Genomic DNA, 18,924 nt, shown 5'->3' with positions numbered 1-18,924 from the left:
AGTATCCCTGTGATATCTTTACTTCAAAATAGAACCAGTGGTATTTAATGTAACAAATTTACAACTGCTGATGCTAGGAAGCCTTGAAATTCGTCATAGGATAGAAATGACCCACAAATTGTCCACGCAATCTTTCATAGCAACATTTCCCCACGTAATATAAATGTACAACATCCCTCAAATATACTTTACATTAACTGAGAAGAAGCATGCCCATGCGTTTAATTCCCCTTTATACTGCCTTCAGCTAACATGGCATGCACTAGGCTATATTCAGGACTTAATTTTAATAATCAACAGGATTGGGATGCAGATGATCAACAGGAGTGGAAAGGGGGAGAGAAACAAATGAGTCCTGAAATAATCAATCTTGTAACATGGCTGCTCCATCTTATTAAATTTATTAGGTGAAATTAGATTATTAAATGGTTTAGTTCGTTGATCACCTTAATATAATAATTGCAATAGTTTTAATAAATATATTAACCGAGTCAAGAACTGAAAAAGATGTAAGATATTGAGATGAAAGTTTATAAAACCAGAAATCGTAAAATTAATAATAATAATAATAATAATAATAATAATAATAATAATAATAATCATGAAGACAGTGAAAATATTTTAATTACTATTACACTAAACGCCACAAAAATGACGACACACAAAGGTTCTGTCAATATCCATAGAAATTAATTTTTCCAGAGTGTCATCCCATCGTGATGTTATGCAGACACTTGCCACTGCCACAGCTGTAAAAATATACGGTATTTAGTTGCACAGTTTAGTCTTCTAGGGCTTTCCTCTTTGGCGTTTACAGTCTTCTTTATATGCAGTCTTGAAATGGGCGTCCTGCAAGGAACATGGCCAGCTCTAACGTACAAAATGAAGAGTGATGTGAATGCGATGACACTAAACGAAAATATAGTCACCACTTTATCTGTCGGGTTTCTGGAATCCCAAAATGGAGTGGGTCTGTTACATTCCAGGAAAATTATTTGTATACAAAAATAAAAACTATAATTTTTGCCCCATACATTTTGTGTAGCTTACGGTAATCCTACTTGAGTGGTGGCTATAAATGACACATAATGAGGTACTTCTTTATTTGCATTTTTTCTTCCTTTTATAGTTCTCCAACATCTCGTATGGATGATTAACAATGTTCATCGCAACTAACAGGTATTCACATCCAGGATCGGGTACAAAGTTTCAGATACTTGTATATTTTGTGAACGTCTTGCAATGAATTCGAATATTTGCTTTGTAGCAAATCACTACCGTAAATTGTGATTGTCATTATGTCACTACAGAAACCATTTACCACACACATAACTTATAAAATATGTTCGACCCTAAATGCTAGTCATCATCAATGTCCCTATTCATTACTTCAATAAAACCATACTGTAAAGTTCGTATTCCAATCACTGACCTTTCGCTTGAGAAACCCCGTGGGTTCTAAACCTTGTTACTTCATTATTAACACATATGAGGGGTTCAAAGGAACACTGGCGTAAGTTAGATTTTTCGACTTTTCAACTCATAAAAAAAGTGTGAAGTTCTCTGTTGTAGTTGAAGTACAGAGCAAGATTACACTTGCACAAAGAGACCCTTAAATAACATTTCAACAAATTTTTCAATTGGATAGACCGCAAAAGTTAAAATGTCTGATTTTTGCAATTCCTGATTTATGCTACTTTTGCTTTTAACTCTTCATATCTGGAAAATTTACTGCTCATATAGGATCTCACTGTGAGAAAATATCACCCCACAAATGGAATTTACAAGCATTGTAATTGGTGTGATGATAGGCATAAAATTAGGTTGGTTATCAAACCCACAACAAATCCGTGGGAAATTGCAACATGAGGTAGAGTACCTATGATTTAAAATTACGAGAATTAGAAGAAAAGTGAATAGCTGATATTTCTGCAAAATTGTTACAACCGTCAATGTTATATAGTATAATTTAAGGATTCCTCATCAAAAGACCATAGCATAGGATTTCAAAGAATCTCGTCTATTTTATCAAGGTTAAATTCATTTACACATCACACAAAATTCTATTTCTAAAGAGATCGAATAACATGGCTTCTACATGTTGGCGTTCATAATATTGTGGCGCCATCTAGCAAGAAGAAGTTGCGGGAAAACACGAACCCCTGACGCCAGCCGCGGTATGGAGCGAGGGGAGGGGGAGAAAAGCTACTGTGACTGAGCAGAAGTAAAGAAGTATCCCGAAAGAGATTTCTCTCGAAGATTCTGAAACCCACGCGAATCGAAGATTCTAGAACATGTGGCGTAGTAATAAAAGCGCTAGTGGACGACAGAGAGTCAGTGAGTCTTGAACCTTCAAGTCTACAAGTGTGTCTTCGAGCAAGCAAGGAAGCCAGCCTTCGGGGTTCGACGTGCAGTGAACAGCATCTGGAAGACTTGGGTTCGACGTGTAGTGGGCAGCATCTGGAAGACTTGGGAACGACGTGTAGTGGGCCGCAACTGGCAGACCGGGATTCGGCGTGCAGTGAACCGCATCTGGAAGACCGGGGTTCGACATGTAGTGAATCGCATCTGGAAGACTTGAGTTCGACATGCAGTGGACCACATCTGGGAGACCGGGTTTCGACGTGCATTGTACTTGAATAGGGAGTTAGAAGAACTAGACAAAACAAAGCGAACTGTGAACTGACTACTGACAGACTTGTTCTGAACATAGTGCTTTATGAACATTAATTGAAATTAGGAGTACATTGTTGTTCTTCTCAATAATACACGTCGTGCGTTGTCATTGTCATCATGTGGAGTGAAATAACGACTATTGTGCTGCTATGTTATGTGGAATACCCATTCTTGTCGGCTGAAGTATTAACAACAAAGTCACATTGTTGTCGAGTGAGTTGTGGTTAAAGCAGAATAAAAGTTACAATATTTAATGTCATCAATTTAGACAACATTCAATTCTACAATTCCTAATGTGTGACAATTTACTATCAACGTCAAATTAGCATAGTTTCCCACCTGTTGTCGCGTGTGCAAAATTTGTAGGAAGAATGTCAATCATGAGAATTTTTTTCACATTCAGTTTTTAGTACGTTATTACAATCGCAAGTACGCAGTAACAATACAAAATATCCCGTATACAACATTTAAACATTCCGAACAAATTGCAAACACAGAAAGCATTTCATGCGGAAATATTATCCACTCACTTTCTGTTTAAGAGGCATTCTACAGGTGTTTACGTGAATGGCTTTTGAGAGTACCGGACTGTGAAAAACACTTCCCACATTTATCGCATTTGAATGGCTTGTGCCCAGTGTGCGTCCGCATATGAACTCTGAGACCGCCTGAATTTGAGAAAAACGTTCCACAAACATTACATTTGAATGGTTTTTCACCGGTGTGCGTACGTATATGAACAGTGAGAGTTCCAGATTCCGAGAAGCACTTACTGCAGTAATCGCATTTGAAAGGTTTTTCCCCGGTATGAATTCTTACATGTGCCCTTAAAGTTCCAGATTTAGGAAAGCATTTACCACAGGTATCGCATTTGAAAGGCTTATGGCCCGCGTGTCTTAACTTATGATCTCTGAAAGACGCCGGGTCTGAGTAGCATTTGCCACAGACTTCGCATTTCAAAGGTTTCTCGCCCGTGTGCATACGTCTGTGAATGTTGAGCGTTCCAGATACTGAAAAACATTTGCCGCACACATCACATTTATATTGTTTCTCGCCACTGTGGCTACGTTTATGAATAGCTAATGACGAAGATTTTGAAAAGCTCTTCCCGCAGATATCACATTTGAATGGCTTTTCGCCTGTGTGACTACGAACATGAATTCTATGAGTGCCCAAATCTGAAAAACATTTCCCACAGGTATGGCATTTGTAGGGCTTTTCACCAGTGTGTGTTCGTATATGGATTTTTAGTGGGCCCGACGTAGAAAAGAATTTTCCACAATAATTACATCTGAATGGCTTTTCCCCAGTATGAGTACGTAAATGGATTCTAAGAGAGCCGGAATCAGATAAATATTTCCCGCAGAATTCACACTTCAATGCCTTCTTCTCCCCGTGCGACCGAACATGGCCTCTTAGAATTGCTGAATCTGAAAAACACTTTCCACAAACGTCGCATTGAAATGGCTTTTCCCCGGTATGCTTTCGTATGTGAGATCTAAGACTTCGAGAATCAGACAAACACAATCCACAAATAAGGCACTTGAACGGCTTTTCGCCTGTGTGGGTGCGTAAGTGAATTTTCAACGATCCCGACTTCGAGAAACATTTGCCGCAGTTCATGCAATTGAATGGCTTTTCGCCTGTGTGGGTACGCACATGATCTCTGAGGGTGGCAAATTCCGGAAAACACTTTCCACAGACATTGCACGAAAATGGCTTTTCCCCAGTGTGCCTTCGTATATGAACTTTAAGATTCCCCGACTTTGAGAAACATTTCCCACAAGTATGACATACGAATGGCTTTTCGCCAGTATGCGTGCGCATATGGACAGTTACGTTTCCCGATTGCGAGAAACATTTTCCACAGACATCGCATTTGAATGGCTTGATACCTCTGTGTCGCCGTACATGATCTCTTAGATGCCCTTCTCTGGAGAAATCTTTCCCACAGATATTGCAGCTCAGTGTTTTCTTGACAGTGTGTTCGCGTAAGTGGACGTTCAAAAGTCGCTTTCCTTGGAAAGACAAGCCGCAAGTGTCGCATATGTATGTCCTGCCACCTATGAATGTGTATGTTGGCTTTGTGAAGTTTTGGACATTGGATGAGACTTCAGCCCCAATGTTACACGTGCTTGGAACAATCACTTCGTCGCTGTAGAGGTGAGGCTCCTCGTCGATTCTTCTTCCAAGATTCTGCTGGCATATTTGTGATTCTGGTGTATTTGCGGAAGGAAGATATGCTTTTGAGATGTAACTCTGAGGACTTTTGCGATTCTCCTCCGTCACTCCATTTGCGCCAGTATTCAAAACACTGCAATTGAAAGGAAAGCTCTCGTTATTATTATTATTATTATTATTATTATTATTATTATTATTATTATTATTATTATTATTATTATTATTATTATTATTATTATTAAATATCCGTGGAAAAGAGCCCTAATTCACCAAACGGTATGCTGGGGTTTTAGTTTTTGTTATGCGGTATACTACTATCTATACTAATTATTTTTACACAGATAATGGTGAAATATGTATCTACAGTCTTTTAAAGGTAAAGTTTAGCAAGTCTATTACTCGTGTGCACCATTCTCGTTTAAAATTTGACCATGGTTAAGTCGGCACTTGACCACCTTCAACGCCAATTTGCGGAGTATCAATCTCGATCAAAGTTAAACAAGAGAGTTGATGATGATCAAATTTGATCACGGGTGTGGGACCGATTATCTTGAATTGAACATGGTCAAGTCGAGAAAACCAAAATGGCGGCACGATTTGACGTACGTGATGGAATTGCAGATGAAATGATGCATCTTGAACACGCAAATCACTGCGGAAATAACAGAATTGGTGTTATTGTAGAAAGAGTAAGTTTGTAGATGAATAAGAAAAATGTTTTTTTTCGCAAAATAGATTAATGTTTTATAGATGTTTCTGCTTTGAAAGATCGAGACTTTTCTTGAGGATTATTTAGGCCTAACTGTCCAAATCTGTTAACATAATAATAAAATAGTTATTCTATGCCGATAATAATATAGTAAAACTAAATGACCATTTTGTAGAATGCGAGATTATCACTTATTAGCTATAGATTTGCCGTTTGAAACTATTAGGACCTACATGACGTTTTGGACAATTAGGCTATTTACGCTTGAATTAAGAGAAATTACACGGATACCTTCCTTTCCCTCTTACTCCAAAATTCCAACCTTGTGAACACAAAATAAATCGATAAATTTCAGAACAAGGATACTTTCCTTTCCCTCTTACTCCAAAATTCCAACCTTGTGCACACAAAATAAATTGGCACTAGAAAACTTCCTTTTTGTATGCATGATGATGCGTATTCGACATATACAGAAGAACTGCTTTTTTTTTTATTTCAAAATAATTGTTAGCGAGGTATCTGTATACTGAAATTTTCCCAATTATTATCAATAATATGAAATAACCGCTGTATAAATTATGTGGAATTATGTAAACACGTAAAACTCATGTTGAATTGTGAGGTTAAAACCAACCAGGTAGCATGCTTTTCTCTTAGAGAACTTCCGTCAGTACTTTTATTCTCTAATATGGATGCAGAATTGCTGACGAGTTCTAAAAGAATTCCCACTTCGAACTGTGAGAAGTTCGGTGCTCTTTTCTTTTTTTCTTCCATGATTATTGAAACTTGTTATTTGAAACCTGCGAGGATGTTTGAAAGCAGTGCGACAAACAAACACGAAGCGATAATTGACAGAGTGCGTTCGTTCGCTGTTTTATACGCGGTAACCTAGCGCTCAGATGATTCTTCTCAAGCGAGCATACCGTCACCTGACGGTACTGAGTTTTTCGAGGAAAATGTCGATGCACCGCATCTGTAACTTGATCGCTGTCAAGAATTAACCATGTTTCCGTGATTGCTGATAAACTGGCTAGATAATCGAGAATGGTGCACACGGCCATATAAATTGTCTGTAGCAACAAGGTTTTTTGATCACTTCACATAGTTGAGTCCTGTATTCGGTGTCGCAGTCCAGAAGATGTGTCTTTATGTGAAATCTCTTTGCTTCAATAACAGGACAGTCAAGTAGAAGGTGTTCCACACTGTGAAGGTCTTCGCGGCAGGAGCATGTAGAGTCGATGTCTGCTGGAATGTTGAATCTGTCGAAGTATGTTCCACATTTCCCATGTCCAGAAAGAAACTGCGTTGTTACGAAAGTAGGTTTGAAGTGATGGCTTTTGAGTCGGTCGTGGATTGTTGGGAAGTAGGTGTCTCGTAGCTCTCGTTAGTGGAAGGTTCGACAAAAATAAAACCAACATGAAATATAGACACGCAGGAAGTTTCCAAATTGTAAAAAATAAAATTGTCTAATGATGGCTATTTGAATGTTCATCATTGACCGGTATGGAGTCAGTTGCATCACCAATTTCGAGACAGAGTTGTTCTCCAGGGTGCGCCTTAAGGGTTGGTTTGCACTACACCTGCGATGAGATGATTCTAGAAATGTTTTGGGATGCCATAGAGGTCTTTCCGGAGAAAGCCTCTGGGCTAGCTGGACCATTGCCTTGGCCAACGTAAATAATAAATGTATGTACAACGGGGATAGAACCTACCTCCACAGACAGCCGTGTTGGCTTATTATGAAAAACTATCATGATAATGAATATACAATATGGGCTCGACTCAAGACTAACTTGGCCACTCCATGATATTCAGTGCACCAGCTTTCTTGTTTGCTCTCCATATACTTCTTGCATGTTTTGGGTAATTATAATGAACTCCGGACCAATAAATCCGAGTCCAAGAAGAACAACTTGAAAATCCAATATAAAATAGCTTCCTTTACAAGTAATCAAATTAATCCAAACTAACAACTGGCATAACTAATCATAGGTTACGAATAGACAGGGTTTATAACTGGGACAGAAAGTATGTTACAGGTGAAGGACAGTTTCAGTTGCGGTGGGAAGTAGCTATCAATGAACGATGGAGATAAGACACTGAGTATGCAGAGCAAAGAGAGCGTGCCGAGCGAAGCAACACAGAACCAGAAAATGAAAAATAATGAGTTGAGGAATATGCTGAAAAAGAAAACGTATAAGGACGGGAGAAACGCAAGTGCAATGAAGACTAGTCACACGAGTAAATATTCTACTGATTCGAGAAGTGAATCAAATATCTAAAATAATAATCAGTTGTAAATCAGTTTTTGACTTATGACAATTAATGCAATCTTACAAACAGTTTACATTAAATACATTTATTGTTAATGTCTTAGCCTAAAACGGTATCGTCAGACAAGTAATATCTGATATCATTTGAAAATTTAAAAATTGTCTGAATGTGACATAAGATTTACAGTGTATATGATGGAATTACATGAACTAATGTATGTTGTATTACGCATATATTACCTAATGTCAATGTCATAATGCATAAAATAATGCAAAAGATATTAAAACATATAAAATACTCTCAAGTGAACACGCAATTTGTTCAATAATGATAATTACGACGTACACTTTTACTTTTAAAATTAATATGGATATAAACTGGCATCAGTTCAGTTTATAACATGATATTGTACAGAGTTGGGCAGATAAAACCGGCCCCATCTCATGTCATATGATTTGTAAAATAAATTATGTAGGGTATTGATTTCTTTTCTTTCTTTTTTCTTGAAAATGTAATTATGTTGGCTATACTGTATCTTCCGCGTGTTTTGTGTCATTGTTGTTGCGCCATTGTTGCTTATAACCTCTTCTGGTTGCTGTTTAAAAGTCAGACGTTCTAAACACATGTAAAGAGTTGTTCTTTAAATAAGCATGACTTATTCAATACCAGAGCAAATATTCATTGTGGAGGCGTACGTACAGACCAGCTCTATTAAGGAAACAACAATTATTCAGAGACAAATATCCGCTTCGCTCAGTACCAGCGAAAAGCAGCATTCAAGATTTGGTGCGAAAATGGCATACGACTGGATCCATCAAAAATGTAACAAGGAACAGAACTCCTTCTGTCCGGACTCCTCAACTTACGGCGCGAATTAATGAATTTATGACTAGGAGTCCTCGAAAGTCTACCACGAGATTGGCTCAACAGGTTCATGTGAGTAGGAGAACTTGCGGACTGCATCCGCAGTATCACCCATGATGAATTGACGCGTGTTTTCATGAACCTGTTAAAACGTGCACAGAAGTGTCTAGATGCAGATGGAGGGCACTTCCGACATTTATTATGAAGGTAAATGCATTTTATTTTCATTCCATTTGAAGTTTCTTTCAAATCATTAGTACCTATCAATGTCATAACACGGGCCGGTTTTATCTGCCCAACCCTGTATAACTGTATTCCTATTTTTGCCATCTTCTATTGATGTTAAATATGCAAGTAGATGCATGTAGTTAAAACATATTACATGGTATTACAAATTCACATTTCATACCTCCCTTGTTAGAAGTTAGATCGATGTGTTAAACCAAGCACCAACTGAACACATGCAAACTACACTCACCTCTCAGGTAAGACTTCGCATTTCTCTGTTTTTATTTCCTGCTTAATCTCCTCTTTTACTGGAACCTCGCTAGATGTTCCTTCCTGAAAATACATGTATAACAGAAAGATTGATGGAGGTACATTGAAGAGCAGATGGTCATAGAAATACAAAGAAAATGTAATTCTATATCAGGATCCTGTTTCAAGAAAGTACTAATCATAAATTACAGGACGAAAAAGTTACAAATCTCTAAAAGTTAAATTCAACCCTGTGACAGGCCAAATTTGACCAGATGGTAGGATGTGAACCCTATGTGCGCGCTGCCTTTACACCCAAAGAAGTATCCCAATACTCATTCCTGTTAGAGGGTGACTAGAAACCAGGCCCATAGTGCGGCTAGAAGGATAATCAGTCAATCAATTAATCAATCTTCTTAATGTATCCAGCCGTTTGCTGACAACATAAAGTCCACTATAGTCCCCTATGGTCTATTCAGTTTTTGTTTTTCACGAGAAATGAGGAATATTTTGATCGGTGTTCATTATAGATGCCTGTTGCTAGTAGCCAGAGTTGGGGTGCTGGAAGGATAAGGTGAATGGAAAAATCCTTGACCTCATGAGGAATCGAACCCATCACATTTCGGCTTCCAGAGTTACACTCTATCCACGACGCTACCACACACAGATATATATATATATATATATATATATATATATATATATAAGCTATATTATATATACTAGTGGCTTGTGCAGCAAATGCTGCAAACTAAGTTCATTAGAAGTTCAAATTAAAATTTTTCTAATTTATTTCCAATGAAGAATACCAGACATTTTGAAAGTTATTTGTTTCCATAATAGTGAAACATACTCCCTCTGAATGCTTTTTATGCCAAATACATTTCCTTGAACCTATCCATCTTCAGTTCTTGAGTTTCAATGCGAAAACGCAAGTAACAATGTTAAGACGATCAGGGAATTTTTTCATGTGGGAATAATGCAGTAGCTATTTCAGGTCATTGCGGATTACAGCTGAGAGTTAAGAAAATTTCAGGTTCGATTAAACCAAAGAAATATGAAATTAATTTTGATTTAGTTTTAAGACACAGCTAATATACGAAGCATGACTCACTGCTACCTAGGAAAATTAGAGACTCACACATATAAATATCTACATCACACCGCCATTAAATATATGAAAAAAAACCCATATGACTTGACTAATAACTATAAAAATATTTCATTTTTAATAACAATATTATTACCTTACGTAAGTTTTATAATTTTCAGTAACAATATATATAGCTGTTACTCAGTAAATTATAGAAATAAAGATCTAATTTAAAATAATCTTTCTCTGCGTCTACTTATATAAAACCTCAAAAGGTTTCACTTTCATATCATCTAGGGAACCATGTAGGACTATTTTCAGAAAACTACAAATAATGCCCATGGCTTGTCAGTATATATTTTCATTAATAATCTTCCTCGTATGTAATCGTGAAAACTTTGTAACTAATTCAACAGTTCATAGCATAAATACGCGTCAAAAAATGACTTTCATACTCCATCGGCAAGTCTATCGTGCTATCAAAAAGGAGTGCGTTATATGGCAGTAAAAATTTTTAATAGCCTCCCTATCGATATAAAAATGAAATTCAAAACATAAGATTATTTAGGGTCAAATTAAAGAAGTACCTAATTTCTCACGCCTTCTATTCTGTAGGTGAATTCATGACATTCAATAACACTCCATGAAATTGATACTAAAACTTTGTGTTGTACTAGTAGACTATATTGTAAATCTCTTCTGTATATATTTCATCTAGACTGTGACTATAAATTAAGACTTTATAATAGTATTAAGTTTTTTGACTTGTTATATTCTAGCTGTGAAGCAATGTATGAATACCATGGAATGTTAATAAATACAATACAATACAATACAATACAATACAATACAATATTATTATAAATGCTACAATTGACTGAGGCATGTTATGTGAAAATTGCATGTATTAGTCTTCTGATGATCAGGACCTTGAGATCAATCAACATAATCGAACATTTCGAGAAAGAATTAATGTTTACTAGAGTTCAATTTGATACTCAGGAGGAGTAAAGAATGGGCTGCGGATTTCGCAATTTCAATGTTTTTTTTCCCTTAAAGTTGATGATATGCAATCAGAACATTAACATAAACAGACGCTGAATAACCTAGCAGGCTTTGTGTAGCCAATGTCTCAAATTATCTGACATGTGTTCAAAGGAAATCAGAGTGTGAATTCAGCCACATCAGAGACGCTGGAACTAGAAACATATATTACTGCTAGTGCAACCCATCAAACTAAGGGACAAGCAGTTAGTAACTGGGGAATACTAGAGCACTGCGAGAGAAGTAATACAGGGCAACTATTAACTGACTTATGAAGGCGAAACTCTATATATGTCACTCACCTCAGACTCACACTTGACCACAGGAAAAGTAATTGACTGCAGAGTTTCCTCAGTCTTCACTTCCGATGTGCAGTCAGTGTTCTGTAAAGACATCCCAGAAGCAACCACTGTTAATAACAGAAATTCCTGCGAAGATCATAGATGTCAAAATTTTTTTTAGTCCGTTAATTAACGACGCTGTATCAACTACTGGTTATTTACCGCCGATGGGATTGATGATAGCTAGATGGTAATGGCGAGAAGAGGCCGAGGATTCGCCACAGATTACCTGATATTTGCCTTATGGTTGGGGAAAACCTCGGAAAAACTAGGTTACCATCCGTTCAGCAAGAGGAGGACATGTCTTTTTTAATCATTTTATCCTGTCCGGCAGGCATTTAAAAAATATTTGAAATGTCCAGCATTTCGCATTTCAACTAGAATTAATATGAATATTGAATAATGTACGATATTATGCATAGAATATCTAAACAAATGTGAGAACCTGTGAAAGAATTTAACTGCTTTCAATGGTTGAAACTAGAGCACATAAAAACATAAAATATCATGACCTATTGACATGCGTTGAATTCTTACACTCTAAAAATGTCACTATTCATGATTCTAAGCTATTTTATCAATTTTATTCTGTAATGTACAAAGGTATGCCAATCAAGTTAATTTGGCCAAAGATTTAAGTTTAGATAACAATGGTGCAAATTCTTCAATTCCAATAGTTCTGCGAGCACTGAAACTTTCTCAGAACTCTTAAAAATATGTCAGTTCTATTTATTTATCCCAAGTCACAATGGAAGTGCTGAGAGAGTATTTTCCCTAATATCTGCTCAATGGACAAAAGAACGAAATCACATGCTAACGGAGACAGTCAGAGGTATCATCAGAATGGAATATAATTTCAACGACATGTACTGTGAACAGTTCCATAGATATTTGTTACAAGATATAAGTTGGTCCCTTCATGCTCTTGTGCACAAAGTGGGCTCTACCGATAAGTAGGGTGCAGATGTAATACTGATCCAGCAACTAGTGAGAACACTAAGGTGAGCCATTGTTTTTATCTTTAATTTTGTTCATACCAATTTTTAAAAAGTCCTTCCTCTTTCAGCAATGTCCTCTTATTTTAGATTCCATGTCCTGCTATAGAATTTCTTCTGATGGTAACCCTAGGAGAAACCAACCAAGTAATTCGTCCAGGCGGGAATCGAACATCCACCCGAGCGCAATTTCGAAACGGCAGGCAAGCGCCTCATTCGACTGAGCTACAACAGTGGCTTAGACCTCAATAACAATACACAAGGAGACCGATGGTAAACAATGAAAAATGTGGTTATATTTACTTCTGACGATGGAGTTGGAACTTCTGAAGCTGCATCACCACAGGATTCTACACCTAATGGATCACCATCGGGTTCCGTCTTGATCACGTCCATCACTACTAAAAGAAGAGTTTCAGCAAAATAATCTAGCTGCTATTTGTAACAGATTATTAGTGCTCTTAAGGGGACAGGATGTTATTTTTTAAAACTTATTTCTTATTTGGTGTAAAATATTGATTTTTTGTATGTAGAGAGCTCATATCTGTGGCAACTCAACCAAATATAAATATTAAAAAAAAAAATTATTGGGGGGCCCAAATTTGAAAAAGATATACCCAATGCAGGATAGTACTAAAACCGATATATCTAAACCGTTTTTAAAGATAGATTCAAACAATTTTTTGCACTGCATTTGCAAAAGCATGTTCTACAAACTGTCTGCAACAGAATTTTGATATTAATCCTTACGTTTGTAAAATAAACAATTAAAATTTAATAACAATTTTCTGATTTCCTTTTCTGCAAACAAACGGACGTATTTTTTAAATGAACTCAATTAATAAAATTCTGTTACAGAGAAAAGTTTCCTAATAGTCTAAAGAATGTGTGTTCTAAATTTCATACATGTATATTTAATAATTATATCCATTTTTGTCTGGGAATGCAGCAAAAAAATAAAATCAAGTTACTGGAAACCGATAAAACCGGGCGAGTGATTTAAAAATCCTAGCACAGGAAGTTTAAAAATGACGTCAGAACATACGATAAGGGCACAAATACCCATAAAATGTTATGCAATGCATTCCACACATATCAAAGGGTATTTTAAAGAAAAAAAAATTTTGAAAATTTAATTTACCAGAAACAACAATAAAAGTGGGCGAGTGATTTAAAAATCCATACCGCAATAAGTTTAAAAATGGCGACTCAACATCCGATAAGGGCACAAATACCCACAAAATGTAATGCTATTCATTCCACACATATCACAGAGTACTTTAAAGAATTTTTTTTTAATTTACTCATTTTTCACAAAAAAAAAAATACCATCCTCTCCCCTTAATATAATCTGATTACATTATTTTATTTGTACTGTACATCAAAGTTTCTATTATGAAACTTCATTTTACCTTCACTGCATATAGTTTAAAGTCGTAAAATCTTAGGTGATAATTAGGCCTTTTTCATATTATATTTTGTACCGAAATTGTATATACATGTAGGATTCCCAACTTTTTTTAAAGAAGATACGGCGGACTACAGGAATCGACAAAAAACACATAGAAAATTTATAAATTATTCAGTTCAGTTTCTAAAATACAACTTATTCTACACTTTAGCAGCTAAGCTTAAATTAAGAGTATTTGGAGACAGATTTTGTTTCGCGTAATAATTGAATTAGTTTTCAGCTCTGATTTCATTAGATGTGTCGTGCTCATGTTTCGAAAATCTGTCCAATTATTGTTCATGAGATAAATCACCCTCTTTGTATGACAATTACTACTTAGAACAATACTCACTAGTTTTTTCCAAATTTATAGCATTAATATGGTTCGATTTTAAAACGGGTGTGCACTGAAATAAATTTCTGGTAAGCATTACTTTCTAAAAACACGGCACATTTCAATTCCAGTCTTGAACAACAAAATTCATCATACAAATATTCATCATTCATGGCAAAATGAAATGTCCTGAATAAAAATCTTTATATTATGGAAAAATAAGGGAGAAAAATGATCGAAAAGGAGAACAATACGGGAGCTGGGAATATCTTAAATATTTGGGACAAATACGGGAAATCCCGGGAAATACAGGGGACTTGGCAACCCTGTATACATCGGGGAATAAAAGGCCGTAAGTTTAGCCGAGTAAGTGTCCTTGACCAAAAGTACAAATGGAGTCCAAAATAGTATTTACCATGGGCCATAATAATGAAAAGTGAAATGTCCTTTCTGTAAAAATAGCAGCATGTATAATCTTACACAAAAAAAATTACTGGTTGCCATATGTTGAGTCGCGCTTGGAGAACTTCAGACGATTCCGTGAGAACTTAGGTTTAAATGTTAACGAATTTCTTATGCGCGACTCTGCTCTGTTATTCTTTTATTTTCATTGTTTGTTGCTTTTTCTATGCATAAATCATATGTTACGACTAATCTATATCACACATATATTCCAGAGGTAAATTAGTTGCAAAATTAGCATTCTTTTCCTAGTCGTGTGATGAAATGCTCCCTGAAGAGGACTTAGAAAAGTAAGCAAACCTACGCTACAGGACACCGGCCATTTTGTCTCTAAGGCTGTATGCTTACCAGGGCTATGGTGCTGGCTACTATAGAGCAAGAACCTGACATTTAATGTCTTCTTTAGTTCTTTAGTTGAGGTGAAGATGGCCGAATTATTAACTATATAAATTATTTTTATTGTTTGTTAATTTGGTGTAGAGCTCTAGGACCTAGTTATGAAGCAGTAGTTTAAATGATGTCAATATTTAATAGATAATGGACGCTTGCCCATTTACAAACAACATAAGTTGAACCCTGTGAAGGCATTATTTCCTGAGAATATATAGTTAGTGTAGGCATGGAGGAATTGTCCAAAAGTGTCAAAATGAACATACATACGCAATTAAGTTTGCCCATACAGTAACCAGCTATGGTTTGAACCCATTTAGTAATCATTTTCCGAGATTGAGTCTTGTCAAATTGTAAGTGGGGCTCTTGGACCTAGCTATAAAGGAGTTAAAAATTTGCAATATTGACTGCAATAAATCTTTACAGAAACGGAAGGAGGCAAAAATTTAATTCAGATATTTAAATGCAATAGTCTATATATTCTAAGTAAATCCCGAAAAGACAAAGTATATGATTATGTCTCTTGACCAGAATATTGTACGAAATGGAAATATACAAATTGGAGATTTATCTTTTGAAGAGGTGGAAAAAATCAAATATCTTGAAGCAACAGTAACAAATATAAATGATACTCGGGAGAAAATTAAACACAGAATAAATATGAGAAATGCTTGTTAATATTCGGTTGAGAAGCTTTTGTCATCTAGCCTTCTGTCAAAAAATCTTAAAGTTAGAATTTATAAAACAGTTATATTACCGGTTGTTCTTTATGATTGTGAAACTTGGACTCTCACTTTGAGAGAGGAACATAGGTTACGGTGTTTGAGAATAAGGTGCTTAGGAAAATATTTGGGGCCAAGAGGGATGAAGTTACAGAAGAATGAAGAAAGTTATACAACACAGAACTGCACACATTGTATTCTTCACCTGACATAATTAGGAACATTAAATCCATACGTTTGAGATGGGCAGGGCATATAGCACGTATGGGTGAATCCAGAAATGCATATAGTGTGTTAGTTGGGAGGTCGGAGGGAAAAAGACCTTTGGGGAGGCCGAGACGTAGATGGGATGATAATATTAAAATGCATTTGAGGGAGGTGGGATATGATGATAGAGAATGGATTAATCTTGATCAGGATAGGGACCGCTGGCGGGCTTATGTGAGGGCGGCAATGAACCTCCAGGTTCCTTAAAAGCCACTAAGTAAGTCTTTATATTCTAGAAAAATGGAAAGAGGAAGTAATAATCAATTATATTACAACAGAAAAGAGAAACAAGTTACCAGAATTCCTTCATCTGCTGCCCTCCAAGTAAAGGACTCCATAATATAATTGCAGGTGATAATATAAATCCTTACCGCCATATATAGAACCAAGAAGCTTTCAACTATTTACTGTAATCGCAATAATTAGGCTAAGTACCTACAAAAAATTGTTTCAGGAGAAATTTATCACTAACAACCCTGCCTACAACGAGTGAGTCATAAATTGCTTGTACATGAGTTGCGTACTGAACTTCTTACCTCTGTTATCGGTGTTTTTGCAAGGACTCTGTCACAAGCACAGTCCGCAGATTAATGTATTGGAAACTCAACACAGGCCCTCGAAACTAATATATGCAGTGAACTGAACTTATGCACAGTGTGCACAGTCGATTACTTAAATAATCGGTTAAACGAGCACTGAGGTAGTTTCCTTCCCTCTTCGCTTCCACACCTTCAATATTCCCACGTAATACCAACGTAACATCCGTGACATTAAGAAAGTTTCACGGTAGTATACACTTGCGGTCTTACTAATAAAAACCCTATATACAGACTTTTAACTGTCTTATACTTATACAATGAGTACCTCGTTTATAAGCCGTGTGTAAATTCCTTACTAATAATCACTACATACGTCGTGTATAACAGTACACCTGTTACACAGCTACGTCATAGTTTCGTCATTACTTCGTTAAGAAAGGTAATAGAATATCTGAGGTTCTCTATTGCATCCGGCAGAGCGCTCTAGTGTTGCGTGTTAAATATCGATAGTACAACTGGCTCTAATCGATTACCACACTACATTTTGGTCAAAGAGTACAAGCTACAGCAATATTATTCTAATAATTCTAGGATCTTTGGTTTGTTCTTCTGTGGTTACAAGGTAACCATCATCATAAAATGACAGTTGATACGAACAGCTGTTAGAGGGGCGGCCATTTTTTCCCTATATACAACGCTTAAACAAGGGGTTTCGTGTATATAACTACTGCAAAGCAATTCCCACTGTATAGTTACAGCTTGTTTATACGTCCATAGCTTATTCACGGTTTATTAGTAACGTTTTCTGTCTCAACTCTGCATAAGTCTCGTATAAAAACTATACACGGTTTATTAGTAAGACTGTTAAGCTGTACTAATCTCTCACAGGTTAGGTTAGTTTAGGCTTTTGTTGGGTAGCTATTATATATCCCAATGAGATAGGTAAGGTTAGGCTTTTAATATGCCTTGCATATACGAATGTCTGGAACATTATCGGATAAATTTCAGAACACGGATTCCTTCCTTTCCCTCTTACTTCAAAATCCCAACCTTGTGCACACAAAATAAATTATTGGCACTGAAAAGTGCCTTTCCGTAAGCATTATGATGCGCATTGGACAAACGCAGACAAATCTGCTCTTTTCAGTATTTTAAGATATAATTATCAGTGAGGAATTCGTATACTGAAATTTTCCCAGATTTTCTAAGCCTGATTCCTTCAAACAAGCGTTGAGGTAGTTCCAGTGATTTTAGAACGCCAGCCAGTTACGGTGATTTCCGGGATCCCTTATAAATTCAACAATTCTAACTTTCGAAATCACTGGAACTACTACAGCAGTATTTCACTTTAATGAATAATGACCATTCCCATGGTGAAACGGTTGGACCCAGAATGATAACATAATACATACCAGTACTAATTGGAGACGTAGGCTACACTTCCGAAAAACTAATTAAATAGGACTATAGGGCGAGTAAGTTATTAGAATAATTTCACAATATCACTGCCACTTTGATACAGATTGTGTATCAAGTAAACCATGGAAAAGGAACATTACGCTTTTGTATTGAAGTATATATACCGCTGGAGTTATGAAATATGTCGCAAGATATACAGACTGGAAATGTAACACTGCAAAAAGGAAAAAAATCCAATATTTTACGTTATACCTATTAGCTCGATCAGGGCTATTACCAAAACTTTGTGTTGCCAAGTCTAATCCGGGGGCAATGCTCCTCCACTCAGAATAGATTGAATTCGGTACTATCGAATTTGGAACATGTGCAGCTAATTAAAATACTGTACCCAAATATGTATGACCTTTCATCATTCATTCTCTCCATATAAATGTAAACCAAGCTTTCTAAAAAAAAATCAAGGCTTGGAAATGCATTACCTCTTAACATTTCCATTAAAACCTACGACTCATACTTTTAGTGACTTCTAAAAAGAATTATATTGAGAGAGATTTCTGGTATTAAGTTACGGGGACAATGTAATGCATAGGCCTACACCCTCCAAATGTACGCATATTGCACACAATTATTACTACATTAACACATTCAAACAACAATTTGTCTTAATCCATAATCGCATAAGACAAA

The 18,924-nt window shown here is 36.2% G+C and overlaps 1 protein-coding gene across 2 annotated transcripts; it reads right to left on the bottom strand.

Moving 5' to 3' along the window:
* Nucleotides 1–364: 364 nt before the first annotated feature.
* On the bottom strand, nt 365–18,317 carry LOC138691929 (zinc finger protein 665-like). 2 transcript variants are annotated; one of them, XM_069814580.1, is made up of 5 exons: nt 18,231–18,317; nt 12,958–13,055; nt 11,621–11,701; nt 9,183–9,265; nt 365–4,990 (listed from the first exon to the last, which is right to left on the bottom strand). In XM_069814580.1, exons 2-5 carry the CDS (start codon nt 13,048–13,050, stop codon nt 3,226–3,228), a joined length of 2,022 nt encoding a protein of 673 aa, XP_069670681.1. In that variant the 5' UTR covers nt 13,051–13,055; nt 18,231–18,317; the 3' UTR covers nt 365–3,225. The 2 variants fall into 2 exon arrangements, with proteins under 2 accessions (XP_069670681.1, XP_069670682.1); XM_069814581.1 differs by having other exon boundaries at nt 12,958–13,052; nt 18,231–18,307.
* Nucleotides 18,318–18,924: the final 607 nt, after the last annotated feature.

The sequence above is a fragment of the Periplaneta americana genome, chromosome 16 (genome assembly GCF_040183065.1).
Source record: "Periplaneta americana isolate PAMFEO1 chromosome 16, P.americana_PAMFEO1_priV1, whole genome shotgun sequence".
In the NCBI taxonomy this organism is placed as follows: domain Eukaryota; kingdom Metazoa; phylum Arthropoda; class Insecta; order Blattodea; family Blattidae; genus Periplaneta; species Periplaneta americana.
The sequence above is the reverse complement of the archived record's forward strand: the minus strand, read 5'-3'. Positions and strand labels throughout refer to the sequence as shown.

Coding starts and splice junctions, on each gene's coding strand:
- LOC138691929 (XM_069814580.1), bottom strand. CDS start 13,050: ATGGACGTGATCAAGACGGAACCCGATGGTGATCCATTAGGTGTAGAA. Junction 11,702..12,957: donor TTCCAACTCCATCGTCAGAA/GTAAATATAACC, acceptor ATGTCTTTACAG/AACACTGACTGCACATCGGA. Junction 9,266..11,620: donor TGGTCAAGTGTGAGTCTGAG/GTGAGTGACATA, acceptor ATGTATTTTCAG/GAAGGAACATCTAGCGAGGT.